The sequence below is a fragment of the Halyomorpha halys genome, unplaced genomic scaffold (assembly GCF_000696795.3).
Source record: "Halyomorpha halys isolate HHAL.00 unplaced genomic scaffold, Hhal_1.1 Scaffold53.1, whole genome shotgun sequence".
Lineage (NCBI taxonomy): Eukaryota > Metazoa > Arthropoda > Insecta > Hemiptera > Pentatomidae > Halyomorpha > Halyomorpha halys.
Window position 1 is genome coordinate 776,512 of NW_027109243.1, and position 23,197 is coordinate 799,708.

Sequence of the window (23,197 nt, forward strand, 5' to 3'; positions counted from 1 at the left end):
AATAAGTAGAAGATGGTTGGAGGTGTGGTCAGTTGAAAATACAAATTTGTAAAAACATATTTATTAGACCCGTTCTGGACAGAATTTCAAGCCTTCATCAGAGTTATGAATTACAGAATATTTATAAAATATCTGATTTATAATTTAATCATTCTATTAAAATTAAATTAAATCCGTACCACTACAACCCATGAAGAGTCAGGGGTTCAGTACTTTGTAAGGAAGTACTACTATTACTAAACCAACGGTTGTGCAAGGAGGTTACATAGTCAGAATCACCTTCAACCGCCAGATTTTTACCCAATTAAGGAGGATGAGTGGACCCCAGGAGGGCTCCAAAAAACCATTCTATAATTCCTTTTATTCATTGGTTGTTATCTTGTTTTTTGTTCTTAGCCCTGATGAAGGCTTAAAATTCTGGCCGAAATGTTAGTAGTTTTTATTTATTTGTGTTCTTCACGGACCATACCCCCAACCATCTCCTCATTTATAAATATCTTTAACATTTTTATTTCTCCTTTTTATTTATTTGAAACCCATTTTTGTTTATTATTAATGTCTTATTTTACTCTTATACAGTTAGTTTTTATATTTGATTGTGTTTGGTTTTGTTAGGCTGTGTAAGGTTTTCTCTTTTGTTTTATGATTATTGTATTTTATCTGTCACAAACTCGACTGTTTCAGGAATTCTCATTTTTTCCTCTATCTGGTAATAAAATATTATATAAGAAGGGCTGCTGGTTCATGATTTCTCTATATATATTCAATAAAATTTATTAAAAGGTTTCAATTCAAAGCGACTTTAAAAATCAAAACATTGAGATTAAATTTTTATCTTTTCAAACAGGCATTTAATTTTATGCATTATTATAAACTTTGTTGTTGAAGTAGTATTAGTCAATAGTTTTTAATAGTAAATAAAACAAACTTGAAAGTTTAATGAAAATATCACCCTACTTGTTTAATAAATGTTCTTATCTAAAACATACTGCCACAATTAAAGTATACAACTAACCTGGCTGTCTTGATAACATGTTTTTGCCGACTAGAGAAAAGGGTCCTACAAATCCTTTCCACAAGATGAAATTCATAATCGCATACTGGAGAAAGGAGCGGAACCAACTTAACAACACCCACGTCTACATCTGGCTTAGGTAAGAATGCCTTCCCTGAAAGAGAAAACAACAATAAAATGAATATATTACTTTCTCAAATGATTAAGATAGACATAGTAATAGTAAGTTAACAAAGAGGTAGTATTAGTAACTTAACAAAGAAGTAGTAATAGTAACTTAACAAATAGGTACTAACAAGCAAAAAATCTTTATATACATTTAGTAGAGGCTTTGAAGCATAAAACCCACCTTGTATAACATACATTTGAAAATAATTTTTAAAATTTGTTTCTACCAAACTAAACATGAAAATTCATTTCTGAAAGTCCATATAAATAAATAATATATAAAATATAGATACTCATATAAAAAAATAGATTCTACTCCTATTGATCACTGTATCTCAAAAACAATAACGCCTATGACGCTAAAATTATTAATGGTGGTTCTCCTTACAGTGTGTGTTCAATATGGCTGATTTTTGAAAAATTGTACACTAAATGGATAATAAAATATAATCCCAAACCTGAAAAAAATTATAGTTTTTCAAATGCTCGAAAAATTTCCAGGAACATTATAACTATGAAAAAGACAGAGGAAAAAAGATCTTCGAGATAACACATTGATAACACTCAAGAAACACATCTCTCCAATGAGGAAGATTATCCATCCCCATCCTTATACAAAAACTTAATTCTCATTATAAGTGAACGCTTTAAAGATATGATATGAAAGCCTATAACAGACAGCAAGAGTGGCAAGTCCATGCCGATTTCAAGTTTTAGCTAATAGTACAATGCTACTTGATAACAGTATTTTTTTTTTTAAAATACTCTACTTATTAATAGTAATTTTTTTTAAAGGTAAGATAAGCCCAGAACTAACTCTGGGATCTAATCAATGGCTCAGAAATAAAAATGGGAAAGATAAAAGTACACGGTCAAGTTATTTTTGTGGTATAATAAAAAGCAGCTATAAATCACATTTGTTACTTAAACATGCTGATGATAAAACAAGAGCTAATTAAGTTCTTACTGAATAAAGAGACAATGCAGATATTATACTAAAAACGTATGTTTAGTAATTAGTAACATTAATTTAGTTACCTGGTATGTTGAAGACGTGATGGACGTTACACCAGTTTTGTGCCATTAAAGAAAGCCTGCAACGTTGCCTAGAGAGTACTGGAGCTGACAGTCGCTCGGCTACTTCCTTCTGAAACGTCAGCGTCAGTCCCACTCTTCCGTACCGCCAAGCACTTCGCCTAAAATCAATTTATTCTATTTTAAAATTTCCTTCAACTTAAAGTGATCGAAATTATTTCTAGTTAAGAGAAGTCCTCATCAGTGTAACCATTTGACGATGGATAACTACAGCAAATGAAGGATAAGGAGGTTTGCTTTTTGCACTGCTTTGCACTTTTGTGAGAGTTGAGATATCTTGGCAGCATCGGAAGCCTTTTTACTTCTCTAAGTTCTAGATTTGTAGATTTATGACTTTATTTTACCAAAATGCTTCTGGTTAAATTAATAAAACTAATAAAATAAAAAATACAATTTTTCACAAGCATTATTTTAATGCGCTTGCGGCGATATACAGCTTATTTTTTTTATTATTACAGTGTAATCTCGGTAATCTGAACTAACTGCTGCAGGGAGAAGAGGGGGGGGGTGTTTGGATTACTGATAACTTCAGATTACATAAAATATGAGGAAAATGGAGTCAAAAAATTATCTTTATTTATTTAATTTTTTTTAAACATATTTTATTAGAAATTTGACAGTTTGAAGTTTAAAAAATTAAAGTTTTTAAAAAAATTCTTTTCCTTAACATTCCCAGTAGTGCTAAGTGATGATTCAATATGTTAAAACGATAACAATGTTCGATTATAAGTGAAAAAAGTATTAATAAAAAAAAAATACTATTTGTGTGGATTTATTTAAAACGTGATAGAAAAAAAAATTAGTTCACCTACAACATTTGGATTATACATATTTCTAATTCTTACAAAATATGTTATGAACATTTTCATAGGAATTAGATTACCCAATATTGACACCGTAAAAATTTTTACTTACGATTCCTAATTCCTATAGGTCGGGAAGTTAAAAATGTCCTTTATAATACAAGTGCAATTTTATTTGAAAACAAAAATGTTATTGCCCACTGAGTTTTTTCAAAGAAAGTAAGTTTGTTTTTACACCAGTTTGGATTACTGGAGTGTTTGGAGTACTGAAGTTTGGATTACCGAGATTATACAGTATTTTTTTTGTAGCTCATCGACCAACATCAACATAATATAAGTTATTACCTAATCTAAAAAAAAAAAAACTTAACAAATAAATGGTCAATATGGTTAAGGAGGCTGCGTTTCTACGGCCATATGGTCATGGATGAACCCGAACCGGATTAATAGGGAGATCTTTGGGAAAATGTATAGAATATATATAGGATATACATTAAGCAAATGAAGAAAGAAACGGGGAAATTAGGAATCTTAAGTTGAGACTCTCTCAATAGAAATGAATATTGGGAAAAATTAAGGAAGATAAAAGTCCTTATGGGTGCCAAAGAGGTGAGATGGGGGAGAGTATGGAGTGAGGAAGAAACAAAAGTGCAGTCTGAAAGAATGAAGATGAGATGGGAAGAAAGGAAAGGAAGAGAATGTGTGGGGAAAGTTGGGAAGAAATGATATTCACGTGGTCTATAAGGTCGTTTTGTGCCAAAAAAAAAAAGAAAAGAAAAATGGTTAATATTTTACTCAAATATTCTCTAGCATTGAATTTAAAATACTAGGTAAAATAATGTGAATCAATTAAATAGAAACACAACTCCACTACTGTATTTAGTGATATAAACGAAAAACCATTAAATTAAACCCTGAAATACTCAAAACTAGAATAGACTGGGCTCTCAAGAAGTTGTTGAGTTGTAGGCAGTTTCAAAGAAATACATAAGTAATGGTTGAATGTAACCGTTGGCAATCACTCCAAGCTATAATAGTCAGCAACACCAGAGAAATTATATTTTAGTCGTACTCAGTAATAACAGAAAGTAAGGTAGTTTTGTGCTAAAATACTAATATTGATCATTAATATTTTCATAATTTCAATGAGAAAAATATAAATTTAAGGAACCCTGTGCATGTCGTCTTGTTATAATACAGTAAGTTCATCTAAACCTATTTTTATTTTCACTTACTTATATGAGGAATACATACTAAGAGAAAGTATTACGTTCATGAAAAAATTTCGAATTCGAGATTTCAAGAGAAATACATGTTTTGAAGTTCCCAATCCAAAAATAATTAAAAATAATCCAAAAATCATAGTCTCGCAAAATGGTTTGTGTGTCTATGAATAGCCTAGCTCAAAAACAAAAAGTCAAAAATTACATAATTAAGGTGGGTATATGTGTATATATCTGGGATGTAACAGCAACTTTTTTGCTAAAATCAATTGACTCGAATTGCCACTTAATGAAATTGATTTTTTGTATTTTTCCTATTTTCTCTAAAACAGCTCTAACGTTAAATCAAAGTTTTGATTAAACTTGCCATGTTAATGAAGAATTAAATATTCTTTCTTTCAGCTAGGTCTTATCCTCAGTGAAATAGTCTGTCAGGGCTTAAATGACGATTTGTTTTTTTAAATCTTCCTCTAAAGAACTTTTAATTTTGTAATATACAATTCTCATTATTAACAGTAATAAATTAAATTAAATCTGTACCGCTACAACCCACGAAAGGTCAGGAGTTCAGTACTTTGTAAAGAAGGACTGTTTAGACCAATGGTTGTGCAAGGAGGTGATTTGGTCAGAATCACGCTCGAACGCCAGATTTTTACACAATTTAAGAGGCTGGGTGGACTACAGGAGGGCTCCAAGAACCCACAGGACTCACGGCTACACTGTAACAGAAAACAATTTTCTGCCCAGCCGGATTCGAACTCGGGTCCTTGGAGTTAGTAGCCACATGCTTTACCCTGTGGCTACCACGCTTCCATTAACAGTAATAAGGAAAGGATAAATACAAAATAGTAAAGAATTATATGAATACCTAAAGGAGAAAAAAAAGAAAAACAGAGGCATTCAATTTGGATGGAAAAAACTGAGACCACCTGAACACTCCCGATCGCAGCACAACTTAATTTTCTTCATTAAACTGTCATATTCTTTTCATGTACAAAATGTATGTTCATTACTCCCACCTCAAGAAACTCTAAAAGAGGAATTTTATTGCAACAGCAAAATAAACATTATTTATTCATAATGCTTGCCTTCCTGGATTTTTTTTTTAAATCATAACAATACAATTGTTCAAAATAATAACAAATTATAATTAATATTTCTCTGTATAAAAATAAACATTATCGAACCTGAGAGAGATATCCTTCAACCATTGTACAATCAGCGGAGTAGCCACATTAAACGGTAGGTTGCCAATTATATGGATTTTTGGAGGTCTTTCCGTCCACTGCCTGGCTTCTTCCTCAGAGAACAAATTTTCCATGTTCAGGCGTAATATGTCACTCATAATAATTTCCACATCACAGTTAGCAGCATCTGATAACAACTTTAACAGAGAATGTTATTAAAAATATGGAGAACTAATATAAACATAAAATAGTTAATTAATTTTCTTAAAAGTAAATCATAAACAAACTCTAATAACAACCAAAAGTTTTGATATATAAAAAAAAAAAAAGAATTAAGAGTGAAAGAGTTGTTATGGTGCCCAACAGATCTTTGAATAAACACAATCTTCTCTTTAAATAGTGACATCTTTTGAGGAATGGAATCAAAATATAAAATAAAAATTATTATCATTATAGTTATTATTATTATCATATTTCTGTATCTTTCTCTTATTAGTTTTCAATTTTCGTCATATCTTTATGACTACTTCCTGTATACAGGACGTATTTGAAATAGAAATATAACCGTTAAACGGCTGGCTACCTCCCCCACACTTCCGCTTTATTGTCGGCTTCTGTTCAACCTTTCGCTTTGAACAGGTAGGCGCTCCTGATTTGTTCTTTGCTCATTTATTATCATCTAATATCATTATTATTATTATTTATATTTATTCTTTCAAGATGATTATTTAATCTCTACTTTCTTTTTCTTTTTTTTTTCCCGTATTGTTTTTGTTTTATGTACTTCTCCTGTACTTTTTTAACTGTATATTTTATGTTTTTTTTTTTAAATTTTTACTCTTACCATTGTTACTTATTTTTTATTCCTGTCATTGTTTATTCATGTTTATTTTATATTGATACTGTTTTATGTCTTCCTTCCTTTTATTTATAAGTAATTTCTATCACTTTATTTTTACATAATATTTATCTTAGCTTAAATTACCTTATTGTAGTAATATTCTCATTTTTTTTTGTATCTTTTTAGCCCTGATGAAGCCCTGCAAAGTGGGGCGAAACGTCGGACATTAAAATAGTTATAAACTATTTGTTCTTTTTTTGACCGCAACCCTGACCATCTTCTTATATTTAAATTTTTATGGTCAACTATATATACATATATACTAATTTATGTGAAAAATTACAAAACATGTTATAGTTGGTTCTGAACAACGTAAGATTTTTTCAATAATCAACCTAAAAACCTTTTTTGATCAGTGCCTGGCAGTGTTAAATAAATTACAGTTCAATGCTATAAAAACTCGAGACATTGTTTTAGGCTCCAATTCCTCCCTTAAATCCAATGTCACCTATCCTACCTTACGGCCCCAGTATAGAATGGGCTTTCATCATCCCTTGGTGTGAAAGGTGTTCATACAATGGTGCATGACTCACTGCTGCCAACTGAAGCACCAAGATCACCGACAAACTCACTACTGCCCACCATGATCCACTCACCACTGCCCACCATGATCCACTCACCACTGCCAACTGTCCACCACATTGAACCATTGGCCACTGTACAGAATGATGATGGCCTGCAGTGGCCCATCATAGCTGGTAATGTACTGGACCCTCAAGGTTAAAATGATCACTTCATCACTTTAAGTTCCTCGGTCAAAAACTTAAGCATTGCTATTGACCAAAGGCTATCCTAAAAACTACTAATATCACCCAAATTTCCCAACAATCACACTTAAGCTATTCCATCACTCCTGACACTTAATTCCATAAGATAAAACTTCCTAGATTTCACACAAGAACAAATTAAAATTCTTTTTTTACAGATGTAAACAGATGTCTTCAGTACCTCAAGGCATTCTCATGTTTCCTACCTCTGTGGCATGTAAAAGTGGCTTTTCCTCTTTAACCAAAGACAATACTTTTTCAGATTTTACCTATATCAAACAACTAAAACCTCATGAAGGAAATGTTTTTTCTTACTCGTCAGCTAAAATTTAAAACCTCCTACTAGCAACTATTAAGTGTTCTAATGGAACAAATACATGCTATATAGGCACTAAATAATACCGAAAAGTGTTGAGTGTAAAAAAGCTTTAGAAAGTTCAGCATAGTTACTAAATGAGAATCTAGGCAAATGAGAATAAATCCCACCACATTGAGACAAAACTTTCCTGAAAAGCGCTGATAAATCGAAAAATGAATAATTCCTAGAAATGCTTGTATCTGAGAAGTGACACAACACAGATGAGAGGGGCATCAGACATGTCTATTCAAAAATGGCAACATGATAGGATTAAAAAACTCCAATGATAACAAAGTTACTACAAAGTCATACTCTACTTAAAAGGATCCTTAATTTTCGTTTTATGGCTAGGAGTTGACAGGTTAAATTCAAGACTGACATATGTGGTCAAACAACCATCACTAAATAGTTTAGAAACTTTAATTTTAACATTGAATGCGACAACTATAAACTTAAAGAAAAAGATTTAAAAATATTTGCTACCTTAACAACCACAAAGGAGAAACCAGAATGTGAAAAAAAAACATTAATTTTTTAAGAAAAAAATTATTCAAACACTTTAACATCTGAGCACAGATATGTACTAAAAAATTTTTTTATTTTAAATTTGTGTTACAGCAATTTCAGGTTAAAAGGAGTACTCATGGAAGGCAGGGTTTGATTGTGTATTATGTTGTACAAATTTGTTTAACAAGCCAAAAGAGAGAAAATATGAAGTGATATCTCTTTACAGTTGATGATTTAAAATAGTTGTGGCATAACATCAGCTGTTATAATGAAATATATGAATAACTGATTCAGTTTAATTAATCTATGCCAGATAAAATAATCACTATATGAAAAAAAGGAAAAACAAACTGGAAGATTGTTGATTGACCGTGTATAATAATAAAAGGAAGATGGTTCGGGCGTGGCCAAAGAAAAAATTCTAATAGTAATAAAAATATTTAATGTGATCCAACATTTCGTCCCACATTGCAGGGCTAAAAAAGATACAAACACTAAAATAACATAACAAAGTAAGAAAATAGATAACAAAAATAACATCTGTGGCTTTTATGATTTAGAATATATGAAAATTTATAAAAAAAATTAACAAAGTAAATTAAAGAATATAAAAATAAGATGTACAGTATAACGTAAAATTAAATAAGAATTACAAAAGTGTTTTAAACAATTAATTAAAACAGAAATAATAACAAAAAAAATATTTAAAAAGGAAATATAAAAATACAGTACAGACGACTATAAGACAGAAAATGGGGAATAAGAATAAAAATCAAAAATAAGTGAAAATAATGAAACAAATAGGACACTTACCTTACTGAAAGGAGGCAAGCAAGCACAAAAAGGACAACAGGACAGAGAAGGGAGAGGGGAATAGGCGGTTGACTAATATGTTACATTTGAAAGTATAAAAATGTAAAATAATGTTAAAGTAAAGATAATATTAGGAAATTTAAGAAAATATTAAAAATAGGCAAACATCAAATGATAATATCCATAAAAAAGGGAGAAGTTACATAAAAAATATATGGATAAAATAAAAAAAAGAAATATTCACTTTTATATAAATTTTCACATATTTTAAATCATAATAAGCCACACCTTATTTCAATTATATTTTTGTTATATATTTTCTTAATTCTTTATCTTATTTAAGTATTCGTTTCTTTTTTTAGCCCTGATGAAGCCCTGCGACATGGGGCGAAACCTTGGCTCATATTAAGTAGTTTTATTAATATTTCAGTTTTTTCATTGACTGCACCCAGACTATTTTCCTTTTAGTAAAAACAAATACTGTGAATCATTGAGATGAAAAACACTGTAAGGGGGTTAGTACATGCATTTTTACTAAAATACATAAGCATTCTCATTCATGTATTAGATGAATATACATAAATTATTAAAATAATAGCTCTATAATTAGATTAATAGGTTAGTAAGGATGTTTTTAGGAACTCCAATTACTTCTAATAAACGACAAAATGAACCAGCTACTGATGTTCAAATTAAATAGAGGTATTTTAAGGTGCCTTTATACCATTGGCTCAGACCAGTTAAAATGGAATCAGTTTCCATAGCAACTGACAGAGCAGTCCAATTAAACGTTGGGATTTTTCATCACTGTTGCCGTTGCTCCGCCAGCATATGATCTGAGACACTGCTTTAAACAACACTCTCAGATCGGGCCTGGTCTGATCATCCAAAGGAACCTTTAGATAATTTTCAAAGTAATAATGAGATATTGATTGCTTTACTCACCTCTAGAGTAGGTAAGAATCTTCTATCTTTTTCGACCAATATCACACGAGAGGGGCCTCTTTCGATAATAGGCCTGGTAATGGACCCTGGACCAGAGCCGACCTCTAGCACCTGACCCCCTTCGATACAACCCATTGTTCTGACAATCTTGTTAGTTATTTTCATATCCAGAAGGAAATTTTGCGATAATTGTTTCATTGCACGCAGTCCATATAATTTCAATAAGTCTTTGATGGTTGGAAGTGGTGGAAGTCGTTTGACTGATTTTAAAGCAGGTGCTGACATGGCTGCTTCTTATTTAATACTAGTGTTAGTTCTTAATTGCAGGGCGTTCAAAGTCGTCTAGAAACTTCTCTTGGCTCACAGAATATATGGAGTAACCATAAATGGATAAAACTCCAACACCTAATCCAAATGCTGTGAGGAGGTTGTTTCTTCGAATACGTTTCAACTTTTCCACACGAGAACGGTTCTGGGCTTCAACAATTCTGATGTAATCAATTACTGATTGATCAACTTTATCTTTCTCCAGGTTCAGTTTGGGCATTTGATCACCGCTGGCCATTTCAAATAACTCCTTCCTCGGAGCTGAAAAACACACACACAGTTAAACAGAAATCATCAACAATTAAAAATAATTAATAGTTTTTGTCATGGACTATATTTTATTATAATCATTTATAATTAACTAGATTAATGTAACTGGAGTGACCATGTAGAAAATATAGTTCTGATCAATTGTGTTACTTAAAAAATATCATGAATTAGTTCAACCCCTGTTTCATATTTTGGTTTTAATTAATACTTGTATATGTGTGCAAAATCACTGAAGTTTTAATGAAACTATTCTATAATAATAAGATTTCCTTATCCAAACTTTACAATGAATAATCTCCCTTAAGTAACTCCCTAATAATAAAGATTAAGTATCACATTGAGGATTGGTCTGACATTTGAAAAACTGAAGAAAACAGGTGAGAACTACAAAGATATACTTTCAAGAAGACGTTTTCGGTCACTAGGCACAGACGTACATAAAAGAAAAAAAAGATAAATAATTGTTTTAAGAGTGAAAAATTACCAAAATACTTATTCGTGTTTGGCCATAATACATCATATTGCTGCCCCGGGAGCATAATTACACAACTGCAAACTCTCACTTCAAATCACAATTGAAAAAATGTGTCGTTATTTTCAGAGGGAAAGATAAATATGTAGGTTACAGCAATGGATCTTCCTTTCCAATTATGTGGAATTCCAAATATCTAGTAAGCTTGTTTGAGCCCAACAAGATAATGATTTTGTTGTTTAATGTAGAAATGAATAACACCAGCGGAACGGCCCCTCCCCATTCCAATAATCCATTGGCATAAGCCAATCAAGTAACAACCTTAAATGGAATCTTCACCTACCTTATAATGTCAAAAGGCAATCCAAGGTATCCTCGTAGCCAGCTGTACATATGGCACACCTCACCATATGTATGTATAAACAACTAATTTAAATCTTTAGAAGGGAACGGAAAAAAAGAAAAAACAAGATAATAAAATCAATTTCACAAAATTTTACAGTTGAATTATTATGCTTCTAGATCAGCAATATATTATCTTAAAGTTTAGGTAAATACTTATATTTATGTTTTACATTGTTTATAGATGAGTCAAATAGGTAACTATCTGGCTTATAGGCGATTTATTGACTGTGATATGACTGATTGTGACCTATGAGAGACGGATGAACTAAAGTAATACCAATAATCATTAAAGATGGCAAAAGGAGCACCAGTTTTAAGAAATATGTACTAAATTTGTACCACTACAACCCATGAAGGGTAAGGGGTGGAGTACTCAATATGGAAGTACTGTTACTTAATCAATGGTTGTACAAGGAGGTGATTTGGTCAGCATTATGGTCAACCACAAGATTTTTACCCAATGAAGAGTACATACTTTATGAGGCTGGGTGGACCCCAGAGGGTCCTGGGTTCAGCTGGAAACCACAGGGCTGACTTACAGATAGAAGTATATATTGTCATAAAAATTTACCAATAAAAAAAAAATTTGCTAAAGATTGTTGAAATTATAATTTTAGCTATATTACAACTACTACCTTGAATTTGCTAAAGTACAAGTAGGTTCTTGACTTATTTGGAATATAACCTCATCAAACTTATTGATATTTATCTTTATAAAACTTAGGTAGCAGTAATTCAAAATTAATTAATCTCTCAAGGAATAATAAATGTAAGATAGAGTATACTTGTTATGAGATATGTATTATCATCATAACAGAAAATATATCATAGCTGACAGGAAACTAATATAATTGTTCAATATATTAGTCATGTTTAGGCAGCCATAAAGTCTGAGATTCCACACCAAAGAAATTAATAGTCTATATTGACCTACAGATGTCTATTAGCACTCAAATTAAAGCTAGTTTAATGGACTATAAAGACGTTTATGACCTTTACCTTCGTAGGAATAGTAGTTTTCATGATATTTGATAAAATAAATTGATTCATAATTGTTCGGACAATAAATTTAATTTATGAAAACCTTTATTTCTAAAACCATTGGACGTACTGATGTCTGCCAGCCCTCAAATTAAAGCTAGTCAAATTTACTACAAAATAGTTAATTATGTTTATCTTTGTAGGAGTAGTAGTTTTTATTATATTTGACAAAATAAACTCACAAAGTGTTAATTTCTAGTTGTTCGTATAAAATGTTGGATTTTTTTTTTAAAAATAGCTCTAGATCCATAAGATGCACATATGTCTGCCAACACGCAAAATAAAGGAAATTTAAAATACTACTTAATATTTCTGTGGTGATCGTGAAAGACTAGATAAGTCGAATTGCCTAAAAATCTAGTTAACTGGGTCTAAACTGCCCTCAGGACGTCTTATGTGTTAAATTGTTAAGTCTAGTTACCCTCCATTAAATCTTCCAGTAACTAGACATTCTAAACAAATATTAAGCTCACATTCCCTCTTGCTGATGCTATTAGCTTAGCGAGCGTAGGCGGTCTAGGATGTTTATCAGCCTCTGGCACAATTCCTTGTCTTTCGAGTACATCTCTTCTCCATGCACCTCTATTTAATGCACAAAGAGATTAGCTGTAATAACCTGGAGATCCCCCAAATTTGAGGATTATGTTATTTTGAAAAAAAAATAATTTGTCTCATTAATACACAAGAGTGTTGCTTTCCTTCTATCTGGATTACAAATTAAAAAGTTAATGCCTTAATTTTATTCAATATCAAAAATGAGTATTGGATGAGTATTTTCTATATTTATTTCCTATTTCTGTCATTTCTTTCCTCAGTTCCCTCTTAAAATGCATCAAATGCCGTAAAAGAGATTGATTTAATCAATTATATCCCCCCTTCTTCCTCCCCCCCCAAGTACCTTAACACTGGAGTTTTGATTAAATCAGTTTTGTTTTCTATTTAACATATAAATGAGTCCTATATTATTTATTTATATATATATTTTTTCAATTTCTTGAGACTGGTATTCATCATCATAACAGAAAATATATCATAGTTGACAGGAAACTAATATAATTGTTCAATATATTAGACATGTTTAGGCAGCCTTAAAGTCTGAGATTCCACACCAAAGAAATTAATAGTCTATATTGAAAAACCACTTATTTCCACAATTTATTTTATTGATTATATAACCATTTTGAATTCTTTAGATACCCTTTATTAAAATATGTCCATAATCTGAATAAACACCTACTTTACAATCTTTACACATCGACTATGATTTATCCTAATTCGTATACCAATAACTATCACCTATGATTAAGCAAATATCGACCTCTACTTCCAACTTTCTTATGAAAATTGATTATGCTAGAATTATAAAATTTTGGTATTAAAAAATGAATGTTTCACAAAGTATCAAAAAAATGTGTTAACTATGATCTTAATCTGATAATTTGTTAATGACACAATATGACCCCATACTTAACAATATTATTTCTGATGCTAAAAAAACAATTTCAACCTTAAAACTAATTGCATGATTAAAGATAAATGCTTTCAAAAAAATATGGGATAAATTGACAGTTGAAGAATTTTATAAACAACATACTATCATCACATCAAACATCACTTGATGCAACTGAAACCAAGATACATTTTCAATTTAAACAACTAAATAAATGCTATTACCCACAATGGGTATTTATGAAATATATTATTAACAAAACAACCAGAGGAATTGTAAAAATTTAATAATTTATTGTTAATATCTCAAATTTTATGGCAAACAAGTCTCAACAACAACTACCTCATTACATTCTAATAATATAATATGAGATTATATTAATTATTTTTCTATTTTGTTTTGTTTGAATTCGAAACTATTAACATAAGCAGTATTAAGTTTTTATAAAAGTGAACTGAAATTTCAGTCATTACCTGTAATTCGATTAGTATTCACAGAGGAACAATTAGGGCATAACAGTCAAAATTAAATATAATCAAAACAATCGTACGTTCTTAATTTCAACAAAATTATAAATAAACACTTTAGACCAATCCTGCAAGGTGATAATATTAACACTGTTAACCTCTCCTGGCTGTTATCTCAAAGTTACATTGTACAAAGGGCCCCCCCTTCTATTTTTCTATTATAAAAAAAGATTTCTATATCAGAATACTGGTTTAAATTAACTTCAAATCTAAAAAGCTATGAACTTATCTTCAATACATAAAGGATTTGATGAGAGTAAACAGCTCGCAAAATATGGCATATTGAAAGACATTAGGAGAACAACGATACTACAATAAACTCAATTACGAACTCAAGTAACAGATTCCAAAATTTAAAAAGATAACTTATCCGGAAAGTTAATGCCACAGCAAATACCTAAAAATTTAAAGTGTTTTTAACGGTAATATATGCTAAGATAGATTAAATTCAATGGCAATATTTACATTGTCGAAGTAGTGTGTATAATCTGACTCTAATTGATTATGTTAGGTACTCTTGAGCGTGTTTACATAGGTAAGTTAGTTGATTAGGAGGTAGGTAGACAGGATGAGACATACAGGTGCCAGCCGTAAGTTCTCTGAGGATGGTAACCTCGTCCTACAGGGTACTATTCTTATAGAAACTAAAGAGGAATGCAACGCCGGAGAGTAGCCAGCTGCCGGGTCTTGCAAGAAGGTAATATCGTTTTACCGGGTACTATTCCTGTAAGACCGGAGGGTAGCTAGCCACCGGGTTATTTGCATCAATCACGATAAAATATTAGAGGTAAGGGAAGAAGGAAGAAAAATATATTCACATCTTCAAAATTTACGCAATATTGATGAAAATGTTTCCTACATATGTAAACGCATTGAATGTGAGCTGTCGCAACATATCAACCTTACCAAATGTAATGACGAAAGGTGAGAAAATATTGTTCTTACATATTTGTCTTTAAGAACTTAATTGTATCAGCCCCGGGCCCCAAAAATATTTCGTCCCGGATCCCAAAAACCAATCCAAGGCCAAAAAATTATATTCATCCCAGGCATCAAAAATAAATTAAACTCGGGGCCCAAATGCTGGTTCGCCTATGTTCTAAAATTCAGTATCAAAGGAAAAATAATAACTTGTTAGCAATAGAAAGAGAGTCTAAGGTTTAACTTAAAAAGACTAGCTGAAGGACTAGTGCGACATTACACTAACACACAACATATAACGAAAAAACATTTTATCCGAAATACCCACTCCACGTCAATTCTCCCCTATATATGAAAAATACTCGAAAACTGGGTTAAAATACCCGCATTGGCAGGGCTAAAAATAAGGTTCTCTCTTAATCAATTACCGATACTTGAATACATCGTTGATAAAACACCGATGTGCTCTGATCTGACCAAAATAGGCTAAAGATGCATTTGAATTTTCCAAATCCAACAAGTATGATTTCTGAAGAGCTCTGTGTATGTTCTTTTGTTATGCCAAGTGAAATAAGAAATTCTCTAAAAAAAGTACACTAACTGATCAGTGATACAATTTTTCTTTAAATGCTTAGACCATAACTGATTTAGAAACAATCAAAAATGGAAATAGTAAACTCCCAACTATTCTTAGTTAATGGCCAAATTCCTTTAACTGTGGAAATTACCAATTCAAATCATATCATCCTCGTTAATCTATCTCTGGTAGGAAGACTTGTGTTTTTTCGTTTAAAAACTTTATTAAAAGCGAAAAGTAGTATACTGCAAATGGAAAGGAAGGATTTGCTATTGATAAAGAGCTATTAAAATGAATACATTTCCTCCTATGATGCCACTTGAAGCTCCTTACTGTAAATTTAAAAAAAAAAACTTTTTTTCCTGTTTAAACATCAACACAATGGGAAAATAAGAGATGAAATACTGAGATGGAGACTAAGAGCTCAACCGCCACTGGTGCAATAAAAATTTAAGATCAGGGAAATTGAAAAATAATAATTATTAGGAAAACTTGAAAGGTTGAGATATAGTCAAATTATTGTAGGGGGGTTGTTCGGGTGGCGGTCATTAAAGGTATCAAAGTAGTTTTCTTTTACTATTTTTAAACCTATATTGACCGCCACTCTGACTATCCTCCTACAATCTAATTCATACTATCAACTAACTTCTTTCAATATTCTAATTATTATATCTCTATGTATTCAGCGAAGTAGTAGAATCAAATTAATTAGATGTTCTGTAATTCCTGTCATACAACTATATTCTGTTCCTTAGAAAGTGAATTTTCTGTATTCTAAACGGATATAAATGATAATCATAAAAATTCCAAGTTTATTATTAGAATTTCTTAGAATTAATTATAAAAAAAAAATAACAATGATGCAATTTTACAACAGCTGTTTCGCGCCATTACTTCAGCCAATAGGATTGTGTTTTAAGGATATATTTTTTTATTTGATGTTATTTTTATTCAATTAATCTGTTATGCATTTAGTTTGGTCATTAGTACGAAAAATAGAGTTATTTTACGTCTTTTTAACAATAACCATTCAATATTTTCATTTTCCTACTTGTAACATCATAGCTGATTGGAGGATGAAATGCCGCCAAAATGTGGTTTTACCGCCCAAGCCGACCCATATTAAACTATTAGGTACAGTTCGAAGCTTACTCTGCTTGGACTAACAAGTATTTTATACAATGTCTCCTCCTGAAACTATTAATAAGGAAAATATGGATTCTTCCATGTCTAACCTATACATTGACATGAAGGTAGATAGTCCTGTAAGTATTTATTAAATTTAGTAAATTATTTTGTACTTAGTATTTTGCAGTTGCTGATCTGGGATTTCTATTTTTTCAGCCTCTTAAGAAGGGTGCCTTGACTGAGAATAAGAATATAGAGAATATTCTGGGCGATGAACAAAAGGTATGATTGCTCCATTTGAAAATCATATATTTCTAAGGAATTTTTTGTTCATGGCTTATTTGTATGTGAATAGGTAATTACAGACAGGAAGGCCTGTGAAAAGGAAGTTTATGATACACAGAAGGAACCCCTCCTTAAAGATAACCCAAGGAGGTTTGTTATTTTCCCAATTGAATATCATGATATATGGAAGATGTACAAAAAAGCTGAAGCATCCTTTTGGACTGCTGAGGAAGTTGATCTCTCTAAGGTAATAAAAATCTAATCAATTAATGTTATATAACAGGGAATAGGAAATGCACTAGATGAATTATTGATATAATGTGAAGTGTAATTATTTATATTATAGGATTTGATTCATTGGGAAAAACTTAAGCCAGATGAAAAATATTTTATCTCTCATGTCCTCGCTTTTTTCGCTGCATCAGATGGCATAGTTAATGAAAATCTCGTGGAAAGGTTTTCCCAAGAAGTTCAGGTATGTATTATGAATTAATTGTTTTATCAAGTATTTCAATTTGTTTATATTAGTTGGTGATATAATTTTGTAAATAGGTTACTGAAGCTAGGTGTTTCTACGGTTTTCAAATTGCTATGGAAAACGTGCATTCTGAGATGTACAGCCTGCTCATTGATACTTATATTAGAGATCCAAAAGAAAGGTAATTTCTTATTTTAAAAGTAATGGAGATGAATCTTGAGACCTCATTAGTTCAGTCAGTAAATAGGTTATATTAATATATATTCTTAACTTGATTTTATCCAAATATTTATATGATGTCTTTAGATGGAAAAGTTTAAGGATTTCACTTTTTGGAAAATTCATGAATTTTTATAAAATAATAGCTAAATTATTAGAGATCAGGATAATCAGTTTAAATTTAACAAAAAAAAAATTTGTAATAGATACCCCATTGGTTTTTCTTTCGATTTACAATCTTCCATCATGGTAAATCTGCCAACAATTCTATAATATCTAAGATGCATCATATATTACTTATTTTACAAATTTATATTTTAAATTATGTTTAAAGACTTAAATATATCATATTTAATAGATGAGTTCAGTGACTAATTCTTGTGATCGTCAATGGTTTAATAATTATTTCAGAATATTGCGTCAACATTGTTTTTTACTCCCTTATTTGAGTAGAAGGGTAGGATTTTTCAAGTTTGGGAGTCTGACTGACAGACTTGTGTCGACACTCTGTGCTTATTTAATGAGTGGTTACGCTTATTTAATTTTTTTATCCTATGAAATTAACTTAATTAAAATCACTTTGCTTTCCTATTGGAAGAAGATAGTTGACTGTAGGAAGATAGTCCGGATGGCGGTCATTCAAGGTATCGAAATAGTAAAAGAAAAATCTGACAGCCCTTCAAAATGGGACAATATTGGTTAAATCAAGTTTTCTTTTACTATTTTGATACCTTTATTGACTGCCACCCAGACTATCTTTTTACGATCCACTTTGGTTTCCATTTTGATTGGTTATAAGAGTGTTCACCTTTCAACTATTGTTAATTTATTCAATTGCAATTCTAATTGTTGCTAATAATATTTTGAAAATACCTAGTTTGCTATCAGAATTTATTCCCATATTCTTCTCTTCCCAATCATTAATAGACCAAAAGTAGCATTAAAAAAAAAAACAAAAAAAACTTTTATAGTCCCTTAAAAAAAGGGGGTTACATATAAATATTTAAAAAACAAAAGCCCTAATTTTTACAAAAGGATGACATACTTCCCTCCAATGTAGGTGTAAGTTATACTCCTATTCCACTTGTCAAATATTTTAAATACTTTAAGTAATTTTAATGGATTTCAGATTCACATTAGATCAAAACTTTTATTCACTCAGTATATTAATTTAAAATTGAAAAACATAAGGACAAAAATATACAAAATGTTCTATAAAAAAATAAAAAATCACCTATCCCTAAAAAACTTTTTATAACTTAATTCCATATGAAATTTCATTAATTTAATCAACCAAAAAAAAAAAAATAAAATAAAAACAACTAAGAATTTTAAACAACTATTCATATTACCCAAGAATAATAAGGATTCATTCAGAAATAATTATAAACATTGTATATGTTTATATATGTATGTATTATGTGTAATAACTTGTAGATATAAACATAAGCCAACTAAAAATGTATTATCATCTATAATGATCTGTTTTATTTTATTTCTAAACTTAAAGATTTTTTTTTCTTTCAGTTTATTTTTACCAAAATATAAAACATAATTCATAAGTAATCAATTGCTAAGAAAAATATATTGTATAAGGGTATATCCCGCTTTGAATGTATTAATTATTGGATATACTAATATTGAAAAGTAAACACTTTTATAAATGAAAATGAAAAACAAAACAAATCTTGTCTTTTGTAGAGAATATTTATTCAATGCCATCGAAACCATGGAGTGTGTTAAGAAGAAGGCTGATTGGGCACTTTCTTGGATCTCCAGTCCCACGGCCACTTTTGGTGAGAGAATAGTAGCGTTTGCTGCTGTTGAAGGAATTTTCTTTTCTGGCTCCTTTGCTGCTATTTTTTGGCTTAAGAAGAGAGGTCTCATGCCAGGACTTACCTTTTCAAATGAGCTCATATCTCGAGATGAGGTATTACTTGTTATATTACTTGGGCAAATAAATCTTCCGATAGCCTCACATAAAAACAATGTCAAGGACTTTGCCGTTCTGAATTTTTTTCTAATTCAAATTTTAAAAATTAAATTAAGGCAAAACATTAATTAGGGAGATTTTATGTGAGGCTATAGATATATTTATATTATCCCCTTACAGATAACAATTAAATATTTTAAAATAATTACATGAAAATTAAAAATTCCTATAATTGGTGGATGTAGCTGAAATATACATAAAATTTTGTGTTTTTCTAGGGTCTTCATTGTGACTTCGCTTGTCTGATGTTCAAGCACCTTGTTCAGAAACCATCTGTTGAGAGGGTTACCGAAATTATCAGTAATGCTGTAGTCATAGAGCAGGAATTTCTGACTGAAGCGCTGCCAGTTGCGATGATTGGAATGAATTGTGATCTGATGAAACAATACATCGAATTTGTTGCTGATAGATTGCTTGGTGAACTTGGCTGTCCAAAGGTAATTTCTATACTGTCTTTCACTTTGTTTAATTTTTAGTAACTTCTTATTTCATTTTAACAGTATAAATAATTTATATTTTTTCTTTTAGATTTATAATTCTACTAACCCATTTGACTTTATGGAACATATTTCCCTTGAGGGAAAGACCAACTTTTTTGAAAAGAAGGTAGGAGAGTATCAAAAGGCTGGTGTTATGTCTTCGAAGGAGGAAAGCGTCTTCACTCTTGATGCTGATTTCTAACATTTTTATTTTTATATATATTCTAAATGTATTGCACATTCTTGTAAAGATAGATATGTACATTATGAGGTTAATGGACCATTTTGGTTTTAAGCATTTGTATTATATAACGTGTATATTCCGTACTAAAAAAGGCCGAATTGTATTTAATCTTTATTTTAAAAATGCATCTTAACCCTCCCTATATCTGTTATGAATTTAAGCAAAATAGGCTTTTGCTATATTCATTTTATTTTCTTTAATTTCCTAAGCTTTACTAAACTAGTAATTCATTTTGAGAAGGGAGGGAAGACTCATCTTTAGCTAGTTTAGACCTAGGTTTAATAAACCCAACAAAATTTAAATGATAATGTTATCAGTCCTTGTTCTAAATGAAAATGTTTCCTAATTTTAAACAATGTTTAATTATGTTATAATATCTTTCATTTATTTTATTTTCCACCAGCTTTTTTGTTTTTAAATAAGCACTTTTATTATGAAGTATTATAATTCCTTTGTCGGCAATAAAATTAGATCTCTAATGCCCTGCTAAATTGGTAAGATTGTAAAAAATTAATATCTATTTGATTTAGTTCGGTAACTCTTAGGCTTCATCCTAGTTTTATTTTTTTATTTGCACTTATAATTAATTTTATATTTATTAAATCAATATTTTATTTTAAATGCATATGCTTAAAATATACTAGTGTAATTTATTTTTTCTTAATTTTTTGTTACCTTGCAAATTCAAAAATATAATCTTTATATAAAAAAAAAACAATGCATTCTGAAGATGTCTCATCTTTAATTTTTTTGTAGAATTCCTACATAATTTTTTAACTGATGTCTCTTGAGTGACGTACTGGTTATTTAAATTGTAATTATAATTACAATATATCACAAAGTTAGCGGAAATTAATTAAGATCTTACTTCAACTAATTAAATTTTTGACTATACATTAGTATATTTTTTTTGTAATTTTACTTTAATATATTTAATACACAATTTTTTAATATGTAATATATTAGATTAGTGTTAAGGATTTAAATTTGAAATATCTGTAATTAATTATTAATAATTAGTCTTTATTTAAAAAATTCTTTGTAATAAATTTTAATGCATTTCTGGTGGATTGAACTGTTTTTATGTTACCAATTTTGACTAATTATCTTGAAAATTCTAAGGTTACATTGTGTATTGCATTAATTTTTAATGTGGTTTGTTAAATTAGATCAGATTTTTATATATATATGTTAATTAAAAAAAGATTCTGTTAAAATAATGATAAATAAAGTTTTTCTTCCATTTTTTTAAAATATATAGTAAACTATTATTACCTTGTCCTCCTACATTATCTTTTATAAGTTTATAAATATATATATATTTTTGCTACATTAAAATTTATACAATTGTTCTGGTGTTTAGTAATAAATTTATTTTGGCATGCTAAAAAGTCCATTTCTGAGCTGTCTCTAGTCAGCGAAATTAATGACCTGTACCAAACTTTCAGATATCTGTAAATTTTTTAAACATTTCACCTTGAAATTCATTTTAAAACCATATCTTTTAACATATTTTAGTGAATATATAAACAACTCAAGGGTAGTCATAAATACGTAATTTATTTTCTAGCAGATATTTGTTATTCAAATTGTTTCTCATACTATTCAAAAGTTGTTAAAACAATATATCTATAAACTGTAACGGCTCCATGCCATGGAAAAATTAAATAAATGACACATAACAGACAAATCAATAGTTTTGGAGATTCCATGGGCTCTCCCTTACTCTTTACCTGCTTTCCATAATTCCACCTTGGTGGAAGTCCAATATTATATTATCCAGAATCCTGCAACACCTTATCACCCAAGGCCTCATGATATCTTATCCACTACTGCCTACACTTTGACTAGATATAGTCTTGTTATGATAATAGGAATAGTTAATCTTAGAAACTATTTTATAATAAAAAACAGTGATTGCACTACACTGCAATATTTTCATAAAGGCCGATTCTAAATTTATAATGATTGTGTTGATTGTTCAATGTAGATATTATATGAGAAGAAGATAAACAGAATTTCAGGCCTATGAATAAAAAATAATGTAACAACCATAATGACTAAAAGTAAATACAGAAAATAACTGATAATATAGATACATCAGTAGAATTAGTGAAAAATGTAAAGAAAGTATTCTAAGCAGCTAAAAGTAGTAAGAGAATATATAGTATTACATTTTTAATAATAATATTTATAATAAAGTGGGTTAGGTGGTACACTCATGCTTTATTCAGAACTTAATATAGGAATATTCACATAGATAGATATTTACACTATTTCTTTCCTTCCAATACTGTTGTTTATGAATCTATATTATCTATTATTTTATTTTATTCCTCATACTTTTTATCTTGTTTTTTTGTTCTTAGCCCTAATTAAGTCCTGAAATGTTGGCACTAAGTTTTTACTAATTTCTGTTCTTCACTGACTGCACCCCTCAGATTCCAAAATCTATTATGGTTCATTTCAGAAACTTATCAGCATTTGGATTCTTAAACTTAAAAAATGCTTATTCAATTTGTTAGATGTGATTGATAGCAACTGAGAGGGTTTATTTAAAGAAAAAAATGATAAAGAAATATTAGTAAATAAAGCATAG

General features: G+C 30.0%; 2 protein-coding genes across 5 annotated transcripts in view; one reads left to right on the forward strand and one right to left on the reverse strand.

The window, feature by feature from the left end:
* LOC106692352 (mitochondrial transcription factor B1) overlaps positions 1-14,383 on the reverse strand; it is a 23,261-nt gene extending 8,878 nt beyond the window's left edge. The window contains exons 1-5 of one of the 3 annotated variants that reach the window (XM_014438250.2): positions 14,221-14,380; positions 9,783-10,370; positions 5,492-5,688; positions 2,222-2,379; positions 1,016-1,169 (exon numbers count right to left, since the gene is read on the reverse strand). In XM_014438250.2, coding sequence (XP_014293736.1) covers positions 1,016-1,169; positions 2,222-2,379; positions 5,492-5,688; positions 9,783-10,067 — 794 coding nt within the window. In that variant the 5' untranslated portion in view covers positions 10,068-10,370; positions 14,221-14,380. Of the gene's footprint in view, positions 1-1,015; positions 1,170-2,221; positions 2,380-5,491; positions 5,689-9,782; positions 10,371-12,770; positions 12,875-14,220 lie in introns of those variants that run through there. The other 2 variants (XM_014438258.3, XM_067047462.1) reach the window with 2 other exon arrangements.
* A 2,275-nt stretch (positions 14,384-16,658) lies between these two features.
* Positions 16,659-21,756, forward strand: RnrS (ribonucleoside-diphosphate reductase subunit M2). 2 transcript variants are annotated; one of them, XM_014438260.3, is made up of 8 exons: positions 16,659-17,025; positions 17,117-17,182; positions 17,256-17,432; positions 17,532-17,660; positions 17,738-17,844; positions 19,584-19,812; positions 20,094-20,312; positions 20,404-21,756. In XM_014438260.3, exons 1-8 carry the CDS (start codon positions 16,954-16,956, stop codon positions 20,554-20,556), a joined length of 1,152 nt encoding a protein of 383 aa, XP_014293746.1. In that variant the 5' UTR covers positions 16,659-16,953; the 3' UTR covers positions 20,557-21,756. The 2 variants fall into 2 exon arrangements, with proteins under 2 accessions (XP_014293746.1, XP_014293745.1); XM_014438259.3 differs by having other exon boundaries at positions 16,661-17,037; positions 20,404-21,750.
* The last annotated feature ends 1,441 nt before the right edge of the window (positions 21,757-23,197 follow it).

Excerpts from the sequence above, each read along its gene's own strand:
- RnrS (XM_014438259.3), top strand. The coding sequence starts at position 16,954 with ATGTCTCCTCCTGAAACTATTAATAAGGAAAATATGGATTCTTCCATG. Across the intron at positions 17,661-17,737 it reads GGTTTTCCCAAGAAGTTCAG|GTTACTGAAGCTAGGTGTTT; the intron begins GTATGTATTATG and ends TTTTGTAAATAG. Across the intron at positions 20,313-20,403 it reads GTGAACTTGGCTGTCCAAAG|ATTTATAATTCTACTAACCC; the intron begins GTAATTTCTATA and ends TTTTTCTTTTAG.